Source organism: Mya arenaria, chromosome 9 (assembly GCF_026914265.1).
Source record: "Mya arenaria isolate MELC-2E11 chromosome 9, ASM2691426v1".
NCBI lineage: Eukaryota > Metazoa > Mollusca > Bivalvia > Myida > Myidae > Mya > Mya arenaria.
The window spans coordinates 48,596,493-48,615,764 of record NC_069130.1 but is presented as its reverse complement, the minus strand read 5'-3'; the positions used below and the strand labels follow the sequence as shown (position 1 = coordinate 48,615,764).

At 34.3% G+C, this 19,272-nt stretch overlaps 1 protein-coding gene and 1 non-coding gene across 3 annotated transcripts; both read left to right on the top strand.

Annotated features, from left to right (window-relative positions):
• The first annotated feature begins 1,018 nt into the window (after positions 1-1,018).
• Positions 1,019-1,095, top strand: Trnah-gug (transfer RNA histidin (anticodon GUG)). The gene has a single exon. It is a non-coding gene; the product is annotated as a tRNA-His (tRNA).
• Positions 1,096-2,834: 1,739 nt separating this feature from the next.
• Positions 2,835-14,897, top strand: LOC128246687 (uncharacterized). 2 transcript variants are annotated; one of them, XM_052965029.1, is made up of 9 exons: positions 2,835-2,969; positions 6,738-6,878; positions 7,700-7,858; positions 8,384-8,512; positions 10,965-11,056; positions 11,585-11,696; positions 12,512-12,599; positions 13,427-13,539; positions 14,761-14,897. In XM_052965029.1, exons 2-9 carry the CDS (start codon positions 6,744-6,746, stop codon positions 14,797-14,799), a joined length of 867 nt encoding a protein of 288 aa, XP_052820989.1. In that variant the 5' UTR covers positions 2,835-2,969; positions 6,738-6,743; the 3' UTR covers positions 14,800-14,897. The 2 variants fall into 2 exon arrangements, with proteins under 2 accessions (XP_052820989.1, XP_052820990.1); XM_052965030.1 differs by lacking the exon at positions 14,761-14,897 and having other exon boundaries at positions 12,512-12,612; positions 13,427-13,525.
• The last annotated feature ends 4,375 nt before the right edge of the window (positions 14,898-19,272 follow it).

Sequence of the window (19,272 nt, the reverse complement as noted above, 5' to 3'; positions counted from 1 at the left end):
GCACCAACGGATAAAATTCCAAACTTTTATCCAGGAAATCACGAGCTTTAAATCCAGAGTATGAAAACACGGGACACTTGGTTAAATTGCCTAAGTATTTCGCCTGCGAATGTCCAACAATTAAAGCCATAATGAAACTAATAGAAAACACAAAGTTCAGCTAAAAACAATATTTTACTTTAATAAACTATATGAGAACGCAAAACTGCACTAGACATAATCCTTTAAATTTACAAATGGAATCACACTAATTACAGAAAAATAATGAAAAATACGGCAATCTTTCTGAGTATATTTTGCAATGACTATGAAAGTGATGTTCTTGACCAAAAAAATAAAATATATCCTTATCAAACTTTACTCATTAGCAACAGTTTGCCTATGATTGACTTATTATTCAGAAAATAACTTAGAACATACAACAGATTAAAGAGAAATAATTTCTTAATTGAAATGACCGATGCCGATTTGGCAAACACCATTCTTTTGATCGTTCTTTGATGTAGTGCAGATAGTTTTTCACAGGTAATGAAGCTAACATTTAAAGCTACATTAACAATTAAAAATATTGCTTTCAAATAATTGTACTGTACATCGTAATTAAAACCGTGATATATTTCACATATTTTCAACAAACCAGCAAAAAACAACTCAATTCATTTCATTGAAATGCAATTCCCCCCCCCAAAAAAAAACAAAAACAAAAAAAAAACAGACAAACATCCGTCTATTCTTACACTATAAGGAGTATATAAAATAAATTTTACATAATATGTCTTGAAAAATCTTAAATATCAAAACTTCATGTGTTTTCCTTCTTTGTCTATATGGTCAGCAATTGGTCAGCAACTCTCTTCTATTTCTATATGGTCAGCTAATCGGTCAGCAGTTTAGTATTGACCAAAATTGACCATTCCGGACCAACGGAAATTTCCGTACCGGTCCGGAAATAGTTCGGAAGTCTTCAGAATTTCGATTGTATATAAAATGAAAGACTGGCCAAACCGGACCATTTCCGTGTCCGCCCGGTTAGCTCAATCGGTAGAGCGTTGGACTGTGAATCGGACAACCCGGGTTCGATTCCCGGGCGGACAGGTTACTTCTGTTGTGATTAGTTATGAAATCCTTTCTACGACTATTCGCACTGTACCACTGCCCCTGGCATGTACAGAAGTTGTCAGTTCCTTGCAGAGGTGAAGGCACCTAGTACTGGTTAACCGCGTGATAGTCTGCCCAGGATAGGTGTGCGGTGGTTGAACTGTCACTCTGGGACCCTTCAATGTGCTCACGCCGGGACCCGGAGTATAAACTACTAACACCACCACCACCACCGGACCATTTCCGTACCAAATCATAATAATAACAACAACAAACAACAATTAACATATAATTGAATATAAGTATTAACTGTATATAATACATACGTTGCATATAATACTTGATAATGTTTGGAAAGACACGGAGTGAACAATATACTCATTAAAAAGAAACCCGTACAGAGAAAGGTACATCAAAATAGCTCAAATAAATCAGGGACCAATAATTAATTTATTCTCTCAGAATAAATGTACATGTCAAACAATAACTCGGCAGTAACACGTAAATTACTTGACTTCATATCACGCAACCACTCCATTAAAAATAGAAAAAACCTTTGAATTTGTCTCTTTTGTACATTATAAAATATTTATAATCATTATCTGAAACCGATGTTGGATCATATGTAATTAGCAAACATGAAACGGGGACATTTGCTGCACACTGTTAAAAGGTTTTGTTTACAAATTGTATTCGAATTATAAAATGCACTTCAGAAAACAATTCATATTTTAATACACCTTTCAGGTCGGCCAGTCTTTTATAATCGATTTCAGTATGATCAGATATATATAAAATGAACAAAATGAGAAATTTCGATCATTTGCATATTCTATGACTTGAATAATCTTCGTTATTTCATTCAGGTACCCGGGTACCAACGGGTAAATGACGAGTGGGATATCGGATGCAAAATGCCTACACCGTCATTTCCCGGATGGCATTTTTTGCCTAATTGTTGTACAGATAGATAGATTTATTTCAGTAAGGAATGCACATACATGGACATTTAAAATAAACAACATGTATAGTAAATAACATTATACATACATGATATTATCAATAGCCATGAAAGGCACACCGAACCAAGGATGACACAAAAAAGAGAAACTCTTATTTCCATTGTGGTCCTTTGTTTTGGTGGCTTGGCATAGGGAGGCATTGCATATTTAAGTAATAATATATAGCTGTAATCGAAATTGCACAGATATAATAAAGTTGAGGATGTTAAATTTAATTATCACAATATAGTATGAATATGACAGTATGTAGTACTTATAAAATGCGAGGTTAAGTTAAAATAGTTAAAATAGTTCCTTTACTGAAAATCTTTGAATATATAAATAATAAAAGACAACAACTTTTAATAGCATAACTTATTATGCCAAATTGTCTAAAAAAAAATTCTTTAATAGCAATTTTAAAACAGGTAATTTCTTAGTCTTTGCGATACAAGATGGCAACTTAATTTTGTTCCATAAGGAAATACCAGAAAAGAAAAGATCATAAACAGGAAAGGATAAAATCATAAACCAAAACATTGAAGTCGAAGCTCAATCAAATGATCTGTTTCAGCCAGTCTTTATACACAATCAAAATTCTGAAGATTCCGGCAAGTCTTTTATACCCGTCTTTCTTTTCCGGATCGGTACGGAGGATTCCGTTGGTCCGGTCCTGTCAGTCTTTTATACCCAACCCTTACGGTGTTTATTGGTACGAGGATTATTTTACTGCAACACCGCCCTAAAGTAAACAACTTCCACGAACAACTGCAACAAATTCAGTCCATGTTTTTACGACATGACATGAGTTAACAGAGATATTTACAAACTGTCGAATTAGTGCTGCATCGTTCCCACAGTGCGATCATTGTAAATAGTAGTTACTTTCAAATGCCGCATACATGCTTATTTCCACAGTGGGTCGTATTTTGGATTTTACTGTATCCCGGAACAACCCGTTTTCGACCGCCTAAGGATTATTTACATTTCAATCATAAATAAGTGATAATAAAAGATAAATGTTTGTGTGCACCATTTAAAGCAATCATTCATCTTTCAAAAAACAAAAAAATAAAATATGTTTCAATCGTCTGTTGTTTACATTTTGAATCCAAAATGGGGTCTGTCACATGTTATATTTGACCTAGATACAACCTGTTTTCGACCATGAAGTTTAACTATACTTCACAACAAAAGTTTGTGCACAATATTTTTTTCATTTTAATTTGTATAACTTGTTTAAACTGTTTATTTTATTTTAAAAAAAGTAATTAAATATTTACATATTTGTCATACAGTCACTATTTAGCTACTTATCACCAGAAGAATGGGAAAGGAATGCATCATCCCTTCTAATGGCTTTCACATGGGTACAAAATGATCAATTCACCCATCATGAACCCTGTTATCACTGGTCCAACTCTGAATAAGCCTCATATGACCTGCCTAGGCTGCAATATGTATACTTTTATGATAACTGAGAGCCCAATTGCAATTCAATATAGTTACATGTAGATAAATTTCATTAATTTTAGAATAAGCAACATACCATATTTTGATGTGCTTTTAATGTTGTGCACTATACTTAGAAAACGATAGGGCATAGGTTTTAGGCTTTGTTAGATATGTAAAATCTGGCAAACAAAAATAACACGATTTAAAAAGAAGTATTTTACATGTGAAATCATTTTAAATGAAGGGTTTAATTTGGCATTATTTAAAATTTGACTTATTGATGTTGTTTCAAGTAAAACTGAAGTTTTTTTAACACTAGCATTCCCATTATTTTTCAAATGAAGTTTTCTGATAATTCTACTGCTATGGTTAACAATTGGAGCTTATTTGTACCTGAAGTGACGCAAAATAGAAGTGTTTTACCTATTTTCAGGGGGCGGTCGAAAATAGGTTGTGGTCTAAAATAGGTTGTTCCGGGATATTTGTAATAATTGACAACATATCAATCCACGAAATAATCTTAAATGACTTTCATAAATATATGTCTTTATATGAATTTACTAGGGATGCAAACGAATGGCAAAAGTGATATTCGAATATTCGGTAATTCTTTCGATCGAATATTCGAATATTCGAACACCAAAATGAACCTTTAAGAATTGTAGTAAACTATTATTATTCACTAACGTAATAGTGGGGGCCCTGTTACCCTTCCTGGTCGTATTTGGTACACGCGACGGACCATTATTGTTCCACAAATTAGCCTCTGAATTTCCCCATTTTCAAAATATATCCCAAGAAAAAGCGATATATCTTTGAAAAAAAACAAAACCTCTGCGTTCATTTTTGTAAACAATGCAATATAAGATCAGGGAATTGCGTTTCTCCCGGTTAAATGACGATATGTGCCAACGTGGGACTTGCAGCCTCGTTCTGGGATTGATATTTACGAAATATATTTATAGAAAATGACACCATGACTTAACGTCGCTTTTGCCTTAGGTATTGTACAACAATACAGGACATATATCCTTAAACGTTAAACCATACAGTTAATTTTTGTAGGTATTGTACAACAATACAGGACATATATCCTTAAACGTTAAACCATACAGTTAATTTTTGTACGCAAGAGCGTTATATTGAAAACATGGAAACAGTTTAAAGCACATGTCCTTCATATCATCAAGGCGATTTGAGCAATATCGCCAAGCTTGATAAGCAATGAAGACAAAACATTGGTATAAAGGCCGATCTCTTAAACTCTTAATTGGCATGGTCATTTAAATGTACCCAAAATAATTGGAATGTGTTTTATGTCACTTGTCTAACAGCCAGTAAATGCAAAATTACGGGGACTGTTTATAGTTCCCGGCGATATGACGCGTGTATAGTGTCATCAAGTTCACACCTATGGCATTAGGGGTCCATCGTTGTAAAAACAAGACAGACGAAGATGACAGTTGTAGGCAAAAAGTTTATTAATTTATTAATTCAACAAAAACATCGAATATTCGAATACCTATTTTGACATTCGAATACCAAACGTTCGATCGAATATTCGAATATTCTAATATCCGTTTGCATCCCTAGAATTTACAGATCTCATTGCAACTTCTATTGAAATAAAATTTGAAAATTTATGCTGTTTTCATTGTATTTAAGATGAAAAATTAACTAAAATAAAATTAAGGGACCTAAAAGTCAAGGGTCAATATTTTTATGGGGCCGAAATGGCCGAACCGAAATGTCTTAGCGGCCAATTTGGTAAGGGACCTATTTGTCTCACTCTCTTTTTTCACAAGCATGGTAAAAACATTTATTTGCACATTGATGGATTTGATGAATAGAAATTCATTATTGTAGAGCATGATCGTGAAGATAAATGACTTCTGGAGCAAAAGATACCACAGTATGTTGTTTTTTGTGCCGAATTCAGTCTTCAAACAATGTGCTACATGTATAGGTCTTGGACTGGCTCGTTTCCACACATAAGTAATTTAAAGCTATAAGTATCAGAAGTATCAGGTACAATTTTTTATAATTAATTAATAATAATATTGATTTTTTGTGGATGGAATGATGATCATTGACTTTGAGCATGGTCACAACACATGGTCACAACACATTAAAGTCAATAAAACATTTAATTTCCAAAACAGAAATCACTCAGTAACTATGTTCTATTTATGATGTGCATTTTAACAATTAAACAATGAGTTGAAATTCATTATATGTGTTCAGTCTATCTATGATAAAAAATGGTCATTGTATAATGTAGTCCTTCTTCCATTTTTAGCTCGACTATTCGAAGAATAGGTGGGCTATACTTCTCGCCCCAGCGTGGGCGTGGGCGTCCGGTTAAAGTTTTAGGGAAAGTTGGGATTTTCAGTTATAAGTCCAATACCCTACATTCAATTGACTTAATACTTCATGCAGTTGTTCAGGGCCATCACATGATGAGCTTAGATAACTCCATATTATTCATTACACAGATTATGGCCCCTGATTGACTATGGAACTTAGGTTAAAGTTTTAGGGCAAGTTGGAATATTTATTAATAATTTCTATATCCTTAGTTCAATTGACTTAATACTTCAAGTTCAAGTTGGGACTTTAATAAAAAAAACTTCTATACCGTCATTAAATGCACTTAATAAAATTCAAAATTATTTACGACCATCTTACAACAAGAAACATAACTCCGTTTTAAGCCTAAATACAAATTATGGTCCTTGATTTAAAAAAAATTATATATATATTATTTTTTTTTAATTTCCTTTGAAAGGCATATTTGTATATTCGTAACCACATTTTCATAATGGGAAATCAATTTATTTGAATGACTTGCGTCATTGTTTGGGCGGGCTGGTGGGAGGGCAGCATCAAAGTCACCTTATGTATCGAATAAATTTAGTTAGGTTTGACATAAAGAGACCAAACTTGGTATTATTACATTGTTATTGTATTCTAAGTCAAAGCAGCGTAGTCGAGTGCGCTGTCTTACGACGGCTCTTGTATATCTTGAAGAGCATAGTCACCCGGACAGCATTACTGCAGCTTTCAAGGGATTCACATTCTAGGTCTGACAACATCACCCTTATTCCACTAGTTCATGAGTAGTCGTTCTTATATCAGTATCATTTTAAAGCTATTTACACCGTGTCCATGTTTGTTTTACAGGCAAAGATGACTCAGTTTTCAGTGGAAAAGAGACATCAAGCGAAGGGGAAAGGATGTGTGGTTGTGGAATCATTTCAGGAATGTCAACAAGAAAATGAATTTTCAAAAGCAAATGTCACATCCCTCATCAACTCTTACCCAGTAAGAAATTTTCAATATCATTTTCATGTTCTGATAAATCTTTAAGGCTTAAATATTACATATTATATGCTGTTTGTGACAACATGTTGTTGCAGACAAATTCATTGAAAAAAAAAAGAATAAAAAATATAATGCTACTGACCTATATTTTAAATATTATTTTCAAAATTAATTCCAAATGAACATTGACTTTTACATTATAAGTTCTTCCTCTAGTCTGGCGTGCTATTGTATATGTATGCTTTATTTTGGAATTAAATAAATAAGTAATGATAGCCAAGATATGGAAATATCGCAATTACATTTCAAGGCAGGTGAGTTGGTAAATGAAGGCGAATGGCAATTCACTTTTAGCTTGACTATTCAAACAATAAGGAGAGTTATACAACCATTCCTAGCATCACTGTCTCTCTCGGTGTCACACCTTGGTTAAGTTTTTTTTTATGTAACCACCTATAAGTCATTATTTCAGCAAATGCATCAATTCTATCATTGAAATGTTAGATATGTATTTCCCAACTATCAAACCTGCTTAATTAATCAAGTTAGATAACACTAATATGAATATAATGCAAATTATGGGCCTTTATTATTCTACTCATATATTGCATTGAAATTGGACACACAGGTGTCTAGTTCATGTTAAAGAAAAATATACCCACTCTTGCGCATAGTGATCAGGAATTGCCTCAGGGAGAGCAATATTTGATAAGCATAATATAGAGAGCTGAAATTTCTACCTTCTTTACCCTGTGCGTAGGAGTGTACCGGTAGTAATTTGCTAATATAGGTTTATTCAAACACTTTATCTTTTATTCAAGTTGAAACTGATGATCCCATCACATGCCAGCGAAAACAACAGTATATGGGTGTATCCAGTCACGTTTGGCGGAGGGCTTGTTGGAGGAGATGGTATTGAGATGACCTTCCATGTGAAACCTCACTGTTGTGCAGTAATAACTGGTCAGGAATCTACAAAGGTAAGTTAAACTCTGCCTAGTAAAACACTGAGTTTTAAACTTTGCTTGGTGAGATGGCTGCCATCAATTGAAGATTGCTGTACTTAACTGAAACCATAACAGCTTATCTGCTAATGCTTAGTGGGTAATATAATAACAATTTGTGATTTGTTTAGAGAATATACAAACAAGTTGACCAGTGTCACAGTTAAATGTCAGTTAGATGTAACTTGCCAACACTATCAAATGGCTTGATGGGACTGATTCTTAGATTCTTAGTTTTAAGGTCAAAGTTGTTTAAAGAGGTCGAACTACACTGTGTCTGGATTGTCTGATTTTAACATAGAAAAAACTTGGCACATTGATTCAAAAGGTTTAATTATGAGCATCCTTAGAACACAACTTTAGGTCAGATCTGAAGTTCAAACGATGCTGCATTAGTTTTACAGAACAGAACTCAATATCTTAAAACATGTACATGTTGCCATGTAATCCAGATTTTATTTCTGATTAACAATATGTATTGTGAATAATATTTATTCTTAGGTTTACCATTGTGAAGATGCCTTAACGACAAAACAGACAACTAGGGGAACAGTAGAAGACCATGCCCTACTGTGTGTAATGTCAGATCCTGTTGTCTGCTACAGAAACTCGACATTCTCTCAGAAGCAGGTAAGGGCATACTTAATTTTGGGAAGTTTTGGCAAAGGTTTATAATTGAATAACAAAGCAGACCTCCAAGGGAATTTTAGAAGGTCATGTCTGGCTCTGTGTTCTGTCAGATCCTGTTGTCTGCTTCAGAAACTTGACATTCTCTCAGAAGCAGGTAAGGGCACACTTAGCTTTGGGAAAGTTGGACAAATATTTTATAACAAAGCAGACCACTAAGGGGGTTTAAGAAGATGTCTGGCTCTGTGTTCTGTCAGATCCTATAGTCTATTACAGAGACTCAGGGTTCTATTAGAAACAGGTAAGGGCACATTAAGGTTTAATAACAAAGCAGATCATCGCGGGACAATAGTATGCCCTGCTCTGTGTTCCGTCTGATCTTGTAGTCTTTAACAGAACCTCAGCATTTTAACAGAACCTCAGCATTTTAACAGAAACAAGTGGCTGCACACTTGGCTTTGGGAAAGTTTTTAAGTGAAACAAAGGTTAAATAATAAATCTGACTACCTAGGGAATTTAAGATAACAATTGTTGAAAACAATCCTATATCCAATGTTAATAATCCATCACTCTGCAATCATATTGCATGTTTCAGTTAGAATATCTCCCCTATATATGAGTTCCATGCCATCTGCTTGGCCTTATCTGATGGGTTATTTTATTCATTATGTCTCCCCCTCTCTGGGGGAGACATATTGTTTTTGCCCTGTCCGTCAGTCCGGTAGTCCGGTAGTCCGTCAGTCCGTCCGTACGTCACACTTCGTTTCCGATCGATAACTGGAAAACCGCATGACCTAGGATCACCAAACTTGGTAGGGAGGTTGGTCATGAGGTGTAGAAGATCCCTATTGTTTTTGGGGTCACTAGGTCAAAGGTCAAGGTCGCGGCGACCCCCAATGTAAAAAACATTTCCGCTCAATATCTTGACAATGGTTTGACCTAGGTTCACCAAACTTGGTAGGGAGGTTGGTCATGAGGTGTAGAAGATCCCTATTGTTTTTGGGGTCACTAGGTCAAAGGTCAAGGTCGCGGCGACCCCCAATGTAAAAAACATTTCCGCTCAATATCTTGAGAATGGTTTGACCTAGGTTCACCAAACTTGGTAGGGAGGTTGGTCGTGAGGTGTAGAGGATCCCTATTGTTTTTGGTGAACCTAGGTCAAAGGTCAAGGTCGCGGCGACCCCCAATGTAAAAAACATTTCCGCTCAATATCTTGAGAATGGTTTGACCTAGGTTCACCAAACTTGGTAGGGAGGTTGGTCGTGAGGTGTAGAGGATCCCTATTGTTTTTGGGGTCACTAGGTCAAAGGTCAAGGTCGCGGCGACCCCCAATGTAAAAAACATTTCCGCTCAATATCTTGAGAATGGTTTGACCTAGGTTCACCTAACTTGGTAGGGAGGTTGGTCGTGAGGTGTAGAGGATCCTTATTGTTTTTGAGGTCACTAGGTCAAAGGTCAAGGTCGCGGCGACCCCCAATATAAAAAACATTTCTGCTCAAAATCTTGAGAACGGTTTGACCTAGGTTCACCAAACTTGGTAGGGAGGTTGGTCATGAGGTGTAGAAGATCCCTATTGTTTTTGGGGTCACTAGGTCAAAGGTCAAGGTCGCGGCGACCCCCAATGTAAAAAACATTTCCGCTCAATATCTTGAGAATGGTTTGACCTAGGTTCACCAAACTTGGTAGGGAGGTTGATCATGAGGTTTAGAAAACTCCTATATTTTGGGGGGTCACAAGGTCAAAGGTCAACGTCGCTGTGACCTCTAATGTAAATAAATATTTCCGTGCAATATCAGGAGAATGCTTTGATCTAGGTTCACCAAACTTTGAAGTGAGGTTGGTCATGATGTCTAGTTGATTTTGCAATCAGTTGGTCAAAGGTCAACGTCACTGACCTTGAGGTGAAGAACCGGATTCTGCTCAATAACTCAAGAACGTTTACACCCAGGAACTTCATACTTGGTATGCCAGTTAGTCATGACTAGTTGATGGCCCCTATTGATTTTGGGATCCATCATTGATTATTTCTCACCTACGACCACACAATGGGGGAGACATGCGCTTTTTCAAAAAAGCAATCTCTAGTTATTCAATGGATTTACTACTTTACCTCAATATCAGAGATGTACTGCAAAACTGCTGTGTAACAAGATAATGGAAAATTGCTGACAATTTTAAGTTAACAACATTTTAATGCAATCATTATTTACTTTTAAAGAAAAAACACAAAAAAGAAAACTTTTAAAGGTTAAAGATGGTTATGACATGGTCCTATATTTAAATAAAAGAAGCTCAACCGAAACAATTGTCTATGGATTTTTAAAAAAGAACTGTAGAGCACAAAATTAATATGTACATGAATCACTGTGAGTTTTAAATATTTGAAAATTAAACAATAATGACATTAACACATTATGATTTTTTCTGAACAATCATCCCAAACTTCTTCCATCAGGACTTCAACATGACATCGGAGAGCAGCTTAGTTTACCTAGACTGGGTGATAGGAGGGAGGGTGGCTCTCAATGAACTCTGGCAGCTCACAAGGTAAGACTTTACACTGTGTTTTAGGGACCGGAAGGTTGAAATGTCTTTGGTTTAACCAATATTTATTATAATATTACTTTTACAAATCAAATATGTCAATGTAAATATGTACAATTTGATAAAAAATATGAATAAAAAACAAAAGCAAACAAGGTTATTACTTGCCAATAAAATATTTTGAGTTTCCTCAATAAAGAGTTAAGCATTAATACTTAATTTTAGGCTCACTTCTGTTTATCATTAGATACAATTTTAGCATACATTTTGGAATACTGTCTTTATGAAATGTTTGTGTTGTTATACTTGGTAGAAGTAGGTAAGCTGACATTTGATACCATCTCCATCACAGGTTAAGATCTTAGTTACATTGTACCATTATAAGGAACTCTTTGTGGTAGTTTTTATGGCTAACGGTGCCTTCTTTTTAAACCTGAAAATTTCACTGTTCTTACAACTCTTGCTTCCCATCAGATTGTTTAATTTGTAGCATTCAATATATTAAATTGCAATGCATTCAAACAATTTCAGTTATGAGAACCGTACAGATGTTTACATAGATGGGGAGTTGGTGTACCGAGATAATTTCATTTTGCAAGACACGCCCACTGTTTCCATGGTGACTGCCATGAAAAATATGCAGGTTTCAAATAATTTTATATTTCTTTAATAAGTGTCTCACACGTGCGGCTGGGAATCAAACCCGGGAGCCCTGGATTGTCAGTCAAGTGTAATACAACAAGACCAAGAATTCACCACAAGGCTGTTCTCCGTATGATGAAATAGCGAAAAAATTAAAAAATGTCGAAAGCTGACGTAAACTTGGTATCGATGTGTACAATAAACTTACTAACTGAAGTACCGCATAGTTTACAATAGATTTATTTCCCGCAGTTTTTTCGTATTTTTTTCATTAAAAAAGATTACTAGGTATGTCTACCTAGTAGAATTCATTCCTTATGTGTGATTGGCTAGTAGATGTTATCACGTGATATTACGAAGTTAATTATATAGCTGAAATATTTCAAACGTTTAGGGTAAGCTTTCGTAGCACAGTGGATACAACACTGGACTGCAATTTTGACGACACCGGTTAGAAACCGGACTCTGACTCGATTTATTTTTTTACATTTCAGTATTTTTTTTTAAATTATGATATCAAAGACTAAAACATTTTGATTAAATAAATGTCCCGAGATTTGTTACAGAAAAAAACTTTTTTTGGTGCCAATCTGGTGTAGAGTCCCTTCAAACTAATTTGAGATATTCATATCAAATTTAGTACACATGCTACAAGTGACAATATGTTGAAGTGTAGTAAGGTCTTTAACTCTAGCTCTAGTATGCCTCTAGATTGACGGAAACACACCAGATTATTGTTGTAATCGATATGTGAATGAGATGCTTTTTTTTCAAAGGTGTTGTATTCTCACTGTATATGTTATTTTCAAACTTCAGGTTTTGGGATCCTGTATTATCATTGGCAAGCAGATGGAAACCATAGCAACCAAATTAAACACCCGATTTGGCAAGAAGAAATCCATAGGTAGTTGGAATTGGTATGGTGGTGGTTTTGTTGTAAACTTTTGATAGTTTTGATTTTCATGCCCTTGTTAAAAAAAAAAGGGTAAATAGGTTTGCAAATGTTGGTTTGTATGTCGGATGGGAGACCAAGTTGGGTTTGTCCGCAGCAAGAACCATGAAACTTCAGCAGTAGTTTGTCCTGGTCAAGTAGATGAGCCCTTTAGTTTAGGTCAGTAGGTTAAAGGTCAAGTTCGATGGTCAGTCTCATGGAAACTGCTGTTTAAGTTTTAAATGTTTGTCCACACCTTCACTTTTTGCATTCATAATCAATGCATCTCTTCTAGAAAAACACAACTTTTTTCAAATGTCCACATGCTTTTGGCAAAGTGGCCTTTAAGGGTCATAATGTTTGACAAACATCTCTTGTTTGATTCATAGATTATCTTGTAGTAGTTTATGTTTATATTGTGCTAAACAATTCTCTTATTCTAACATTTGTCTCTTAAAATGCTTTATACTAACAACAAACAAACAATAGCAGCACAGTTGAAAGAAAAAACACTTTTTATATAATGTGCAAACCGTTTCTAGGCTAAAGTAACTTGAATAACCATGTTTTCCTTTGTCAAATCTTGCATCTCATTATTCAGTGTCAGAACTTCCAACTCTGCAACTACTTTGTATTAAAGGCGTTGTAAAGATAACACAGTTGAATCTTATATGCTTTTATATCAACCCTCACAGAATATCCTTGCATGTAGTTAGTTCAAAAGCTCTACAGGATTTTTGTTACAATATTAACTTATCTTGCCAAACCAAATCTATGTATCTTATCTTGTCTTATCTTAGGTGAGAAATACGACCAAGAGATCGTAGTCAGTGTGAGTCCTTTACGCTACTCTGTTGCCATGGAAACAGTTCCTGGTGTCTACATTCGCTTCATGGCGGTATCGTCATCCAAGGTTAGTATTAGGGTTTGTCATTTTGTATTTTTAGCATCAGTGACTCACTCCCAGATTTTATGTTTGCTTCATTTTTATTCAAACATAATTGTTGAAATTGAGTTTTTTTTACTTACTTTTATGACCAAAAACGGAACAGCAACTGGCAATCGATGTGCTTTTGACAGAAAGTTGTAAACCCAAACATGACATTACGTTACTAGAGCTTTTCCTCAAAATGGAAATTTTTTGTCGAATCTGCTTGCGATGAGATTGTTGTCAAGCCTGTTTGAGGAAGAGCCACTTGGAGCGAGCTTTGCATAGTAGTCACAATGGAGTTTCAGTTGACGTGCCTGTGTTTGTCTGGGCTAGAAGTTGGCCATGCATTGGGGATTTTAAAATAATTTGGCACAAAAGTTCATCTTGAGAAGACACATGTCAGGTACAAGATCCATATCTGTAGGTCAAAGGTCAAGGTCACACTGAAGAGTCATTGCTGACAATCCCTTGTATTTTGACTTCTTCAGGCTGTAATTTGGCCATGATGGTGGAGTTAAAAAAATGAAATAAGTGTTCACCATAGGAAGACACTGTGTCATGTGCTAGGCCATTGTCTGTAGATTAAAGGTCAAGGTCACACTCAGTTGTTGTTTTTTTGGCTTGTCATTGTCATAAACAGTCATCAACATTCCAACAACTCTTTCTTTCTTAGAACTGTTTCATAAGTGTTGGCAGGCTGGATATTGTTGATTTCGCTGACAAACATCTGGTTAACAAGTAGTTATTAACATTAGAGCTTTCATCAGAGTTTTCCAATTTTAACAACCTTTTTGTTCACATTGCACTCGAAATAAAAAACAAAGATATCTGACCCTATAAAATGTTAACAAATCTCTTTATGCGGATAATAAAAAAAGTATTCTCATAGCATAGGTAGGGTCCACTGATTTTATTCTTGCTATGCAAAAGAATTAAATGTTGACATATCGGCAATGACAAATTGACCATTGACACGTGTGTAGCAGATTGTAAAATATTTGATCAGCATTTTTCATGACTAAAATATATTTTGGGAGTTATTCCTCTTGCCATTGTTCTACTGGGAAACATGTGATGCTGTTGTTATTTTGTAATTATTTTGAAGTAATAATAGAATTTTTGTTTGCATTAAGAGTTTCAATCTCATTGCATAAACATTTATATCTGTCCAATGCTTGACTCAACTTATAGCACTATTTTCAGGCATACAAGTCTGTGGTGTCCGTAATTGCTGAGAACTGAGGACTCTGATTGGTGGAAATCCGTTTGAAGGGAAATACTGAGCAATATAACTGACATGCAATATTCAGTAACATTCCACATGCTGAAAAATACTACTGCCTTAAAGAATTTAGAAGCATAATACTGTGGAAACTAACTTAACCGGATCTCCACAAAACCGGAATCCTCGGGATACCGGACTTTTTTCAGAGTCCCGATTTTCCCCTTCTATTTTCAATGTAAAATAATCCCTACAAAACCGAAACCTCGGAATTCCGCATACCGGACAAAAAATCGAGAAAATTTGTTAGTTGTCAACGTAATTTTACCTCGCAAAACCGGACGTATAGTTGTTCAAACATGTCAAAATGATTTTGTGTATTAGGAATTGGCGAATCGCATGTCACTTTGTCACTTTGTTTTGACAGCCGGTGCGTCGTTAAATATTGCACCTGTGATGTTGTGTTAACCCGATAATTGCTTGATAATCAAACGATAATCAAACTTGTGAAAAGAAAATTGATTGAAACATTAATTTGTTTGTTGCAGAAAATAAAGAACTAGAAACGGTTATTAAGTGATCATTTTGGAGGGTTGTTTTATCTAAAGACTTCTATGATTGAATCAAATTAGAGCGCTGCATTAATTAAACTATCAAACATACTTAACAAGCATTAAACAAATATACAAAGAACTTTGCTACATGTGTTGATAGTGACTACCTCGATAAGGTGCAGGACATTATGCCATAACGCAAACTAAGATTGTGAAAGCAAAATGTAGTGCTCAGAAACAGATGACACTGGACACATTCTTTAAGTAATGTAGAAGAATTACCTTGACTAAACATTATGTGTCACACTAGAAGCGTAAAGATACATGTACATGAACAATGATATAAACTGTATCTGTAATGTTACAAACACATGCACATTGATATATTAATGAATATACATATATATTCTATGCATTATTTCAAGTTACTTGAACCATTGTTGATGTAAAATAATGTTATCTTTATGTGTTTTTATTTTATTCCAGTTTTCAACTTCCCTTTAAAGGTTAACTCAGTTAATATTTTGAGTAAACTTACTCCGTACATCAAATCCTCACTAAACCGGAATCCTCACTAAACCGGAAATTTTGCCCAGTCCGGAACTTGTCCGGTTCAGTGAGTTTCCACTGTATCTACATTGTATGGTAGTTTAAAAAATAAGGCATTTTTACTATATTGTCATATTAATACATGTTTCCTGTGGGTGATTGTATTAATTAGAAGGCATTTTACTAATACTGCCATTTAATTACACCGCATGTGTACTGTGGGTACCTATGATGGTATAAATTAGAAGGCATTCTATTAATACTGCCATTTAATTACACCACATGTGTACTGTGGGTACGTATAATGGTATAAATTAGAAGGCATTCTACTAATACTGCCATTTAATTACACCACATGTGTACTGTGGGTATGTATAATGGTATAAATTAGAAGGCATTCTACTAATACTGCCATTTAATTACACCACATGTGTACTGTGGATACGTATAATGGTATAAATTAGAAGGCATTCTACTAATACTGCCATTTAATTACACCACATGTGTACTGTGGGTACCTATGATGGTATGAATTAGAAGGCATTTGACTAATACGGCCATTTAATTACACCACATGTGTACTGTTGGTATCTATGATGGTATTAACTAAAAGACATTTTACTATATTGCAATTCAACTATGCCTCATGTGAACTTTGTGTGCCTATAATGGTGTGAATTAGGAGGCATTTTACTATTCTACCATTGAATTATGCTACATGAGATCTATGGATGCCTATGATAGTGTAAATTAGAAGGCATTTCACCATACTGCCATTTAATTATGCTACATGGGTACTTAAGGCATTTTACTCAACTATTCTACAAATATTTGCAATTAACTCAATCTCATTAAAATCAGATCCCCAATACATGCTTCATGACGTTACGCTATGTGCGTACATAACGTAATGAAATGAAGTGAACGTCACGATATGATTTTAATGAGATTGCAATTAACTATAACTGTGTTCATACATTAACAGTTTTTTCTGTTGCTTTTACACACATTTTTTATATTTTATATGTTGTTTAGTTAAAGCACATATAAAGCATTTTATTATGTTACTCATTTTAAAGAAGTCTATTTGTATACATGTATACTGTTAAAAGCAATGATATTAAATTTTGAATGTTGAAATTGTGATTTTTTTGCGCTTTGTGCAGATATGTGTGAAGCCAATTTTGATAATGTATAATGTTAAAAATCAATCATGTGTTTTAGTTCTGGAACGAAAAATTGAAAGCATGTGCTTAAATCTTCACTCTCTAAGATTGACTGTTTTTACAACTTTTTATTTTCTTGTCTTGGAATCAGCCAAAGTTTGCTAAATGTCTAAAAATTGGTGATATAAGACTGTTGATAAAAGATCTGATCACAGTTTTTAATATTTTTATAAAATCAGCTGATTTTGGTATCAATGCTTTCTTTTCAGTCATATAAGATAGATCACAATAAAACAGATCTCAATCGTGTAGAAAAAAACTGCCGAAAATTTCACTTTTCATTAATTCATTAGTAATGCATTTAGCCTTAAAACATCAGTTATGGAACGTAAATATGAAAAAAATGAAATCTAATTTTTGTCATCAATCTTGTATCACTGGTTTTCCGACCTTTATGTGAAAAAAGGCAAGCTTCCAAGACAAAAACATTGTTGTAAGGGTCAATCTTTGTGAGTGTCCCTTTACAATTGTTTGAACATTTGTCTTAAATGGAAAGATAATTTCACATCATTTTCCCACAGATGGTATCTATTACATAACCCATGAATCTTTAGTAGCCTGTTACTTTTCAATTTATAAGTTAATTTTGCATCATTTTCCCTCAGATTGTATCTATTACATAACCCATGAATCCTTAGTAGCCTGTTACTTTTCACTTTATAAGTTAATTTTGCATCATTTTCCCTCAGATTGTATCTATTACATAACCCATGAATCCTTAGTAGCCTGTTACTTTTCACTTTATAAGTTAATTTTGCATCATTTTCCCTCAGATTGTATCTATTACATAACCCATGAATTCTAAGTAGCCTGTTACTTTTCACTTTATAAGTTAATTTTGCATCATTTTCCCTCAGATTGTATCTATTACATAACCCATGAATCCTTAGTAGCCTGTTACTTTTCACTTTATAAGTTAATTTCACATCATTTTCCCTCAGATTGTATCTATTACATAACCCATGAATCCTTAGTAGCCTGTTACTTTTCACTTTATAAGTTAATTTTGCATCATTTTCCCTCAGATTGTATCTATTACATAACCCATGAATCCTTAGAAGCCTGTTACTTTTCACTTTATAAGTTAATTTTGCATCATTTTCCCTCAGATTGGATCTATTACATAACCCATGAATCCTTAGAAGCCTGTTACTTTTCACTTTATAAGTTAATTTTGCATCATTTTCCCTCAGATTGTATCTATTACATAACCCATGAATCCTTAGTAGCCTGTTACTTTTCACTTTATAAGTTAATTTCACATCATTTTCCCTCAGATTGTATCTATTACATAACCCATGAATCCTTAGTAGCCTGATACTTTTCACTTTATAAGTTAATTTTGCATCATTTTCCCTCAGATTGGATCTATTACATAACCCATGAATCCTTAGTAGCCTGTTACTTTTCACTTTATAAGTTAATTTTGCATCATTTTCCCTCAGATTGTATCTATTACATAACCCATGAATCCTTAGTAGCCTGTTACTTTTCACTTTATAAGTTAATTTTGCATCATTTTCCCTCAGATTGTATCTATTACATAACCCATGAATCCTTAGTAGCCTGTTACTTTTCACTTTATAAGTTAATTTTGCATCATTTTCCCTCAGATTGTATCTATTACATAACCCATGAATCCTTAGTAGCCTGTTACTTTTCACTTTATAAGTTAATTTTGCATCATTTTCCCTCAGATTGTATCTATTACATAACCCATGAATCCTTAGTAGCCTGTTACTTTTCACTTTATAAGTTAATTTTGCATCATTTTCCCTCAGATTGTATCTATTACATAACCCATGAATCCTTAGTAGCCTGTTACTTTTCACTTTATAAGTTAATTTTGCATCATTTTCCCTCAGATTGTATCTATTACATAACCCATGAATCCTTAGTAGCCTGTTACTTTTCACTTTATAAGTTAATTTTGCATCATTTTCCCTCAGATTGTATCTATTACATAACCCATGAATCCTTAGTAGCCTGTTACTTTTCACTTTATAAGTTAATTTTGCATCATTTTCCCTCAGATTGTATCTATTACATAACCCATGAATCCTTAGTAGCCTGTTACTTTTCACTTTATAAGTTAATTTTGCATCATTTTCCCTCAGATTGTATCTATTACACAACCCATGAATCCTTAGTAAACCCGTTTCTT

Coding starts and splice junctions, on each gene's coding strand:
- LOC128246687 (XM_052965029.1), top strand. CDS start 6,744: ATGACTCAGTTTTCAGTGGAAAAGAGACATCAAGCGAAGGGGAAAGGA. Junction 11,697..12,511: donor CTGCCATGAAAAATATGCAG/GTTTCAAATAAT, acceptor TTCAAACTTCAG/GTTTTGGGATCCTGTATTAT. Junction 13,540..14,760: donor TGGCGGTATCGTCATCCAAG/GTTAGTATTAGG, acceptor CACTATTTTCAG/GCATACAAGTCTGTGGTGTC.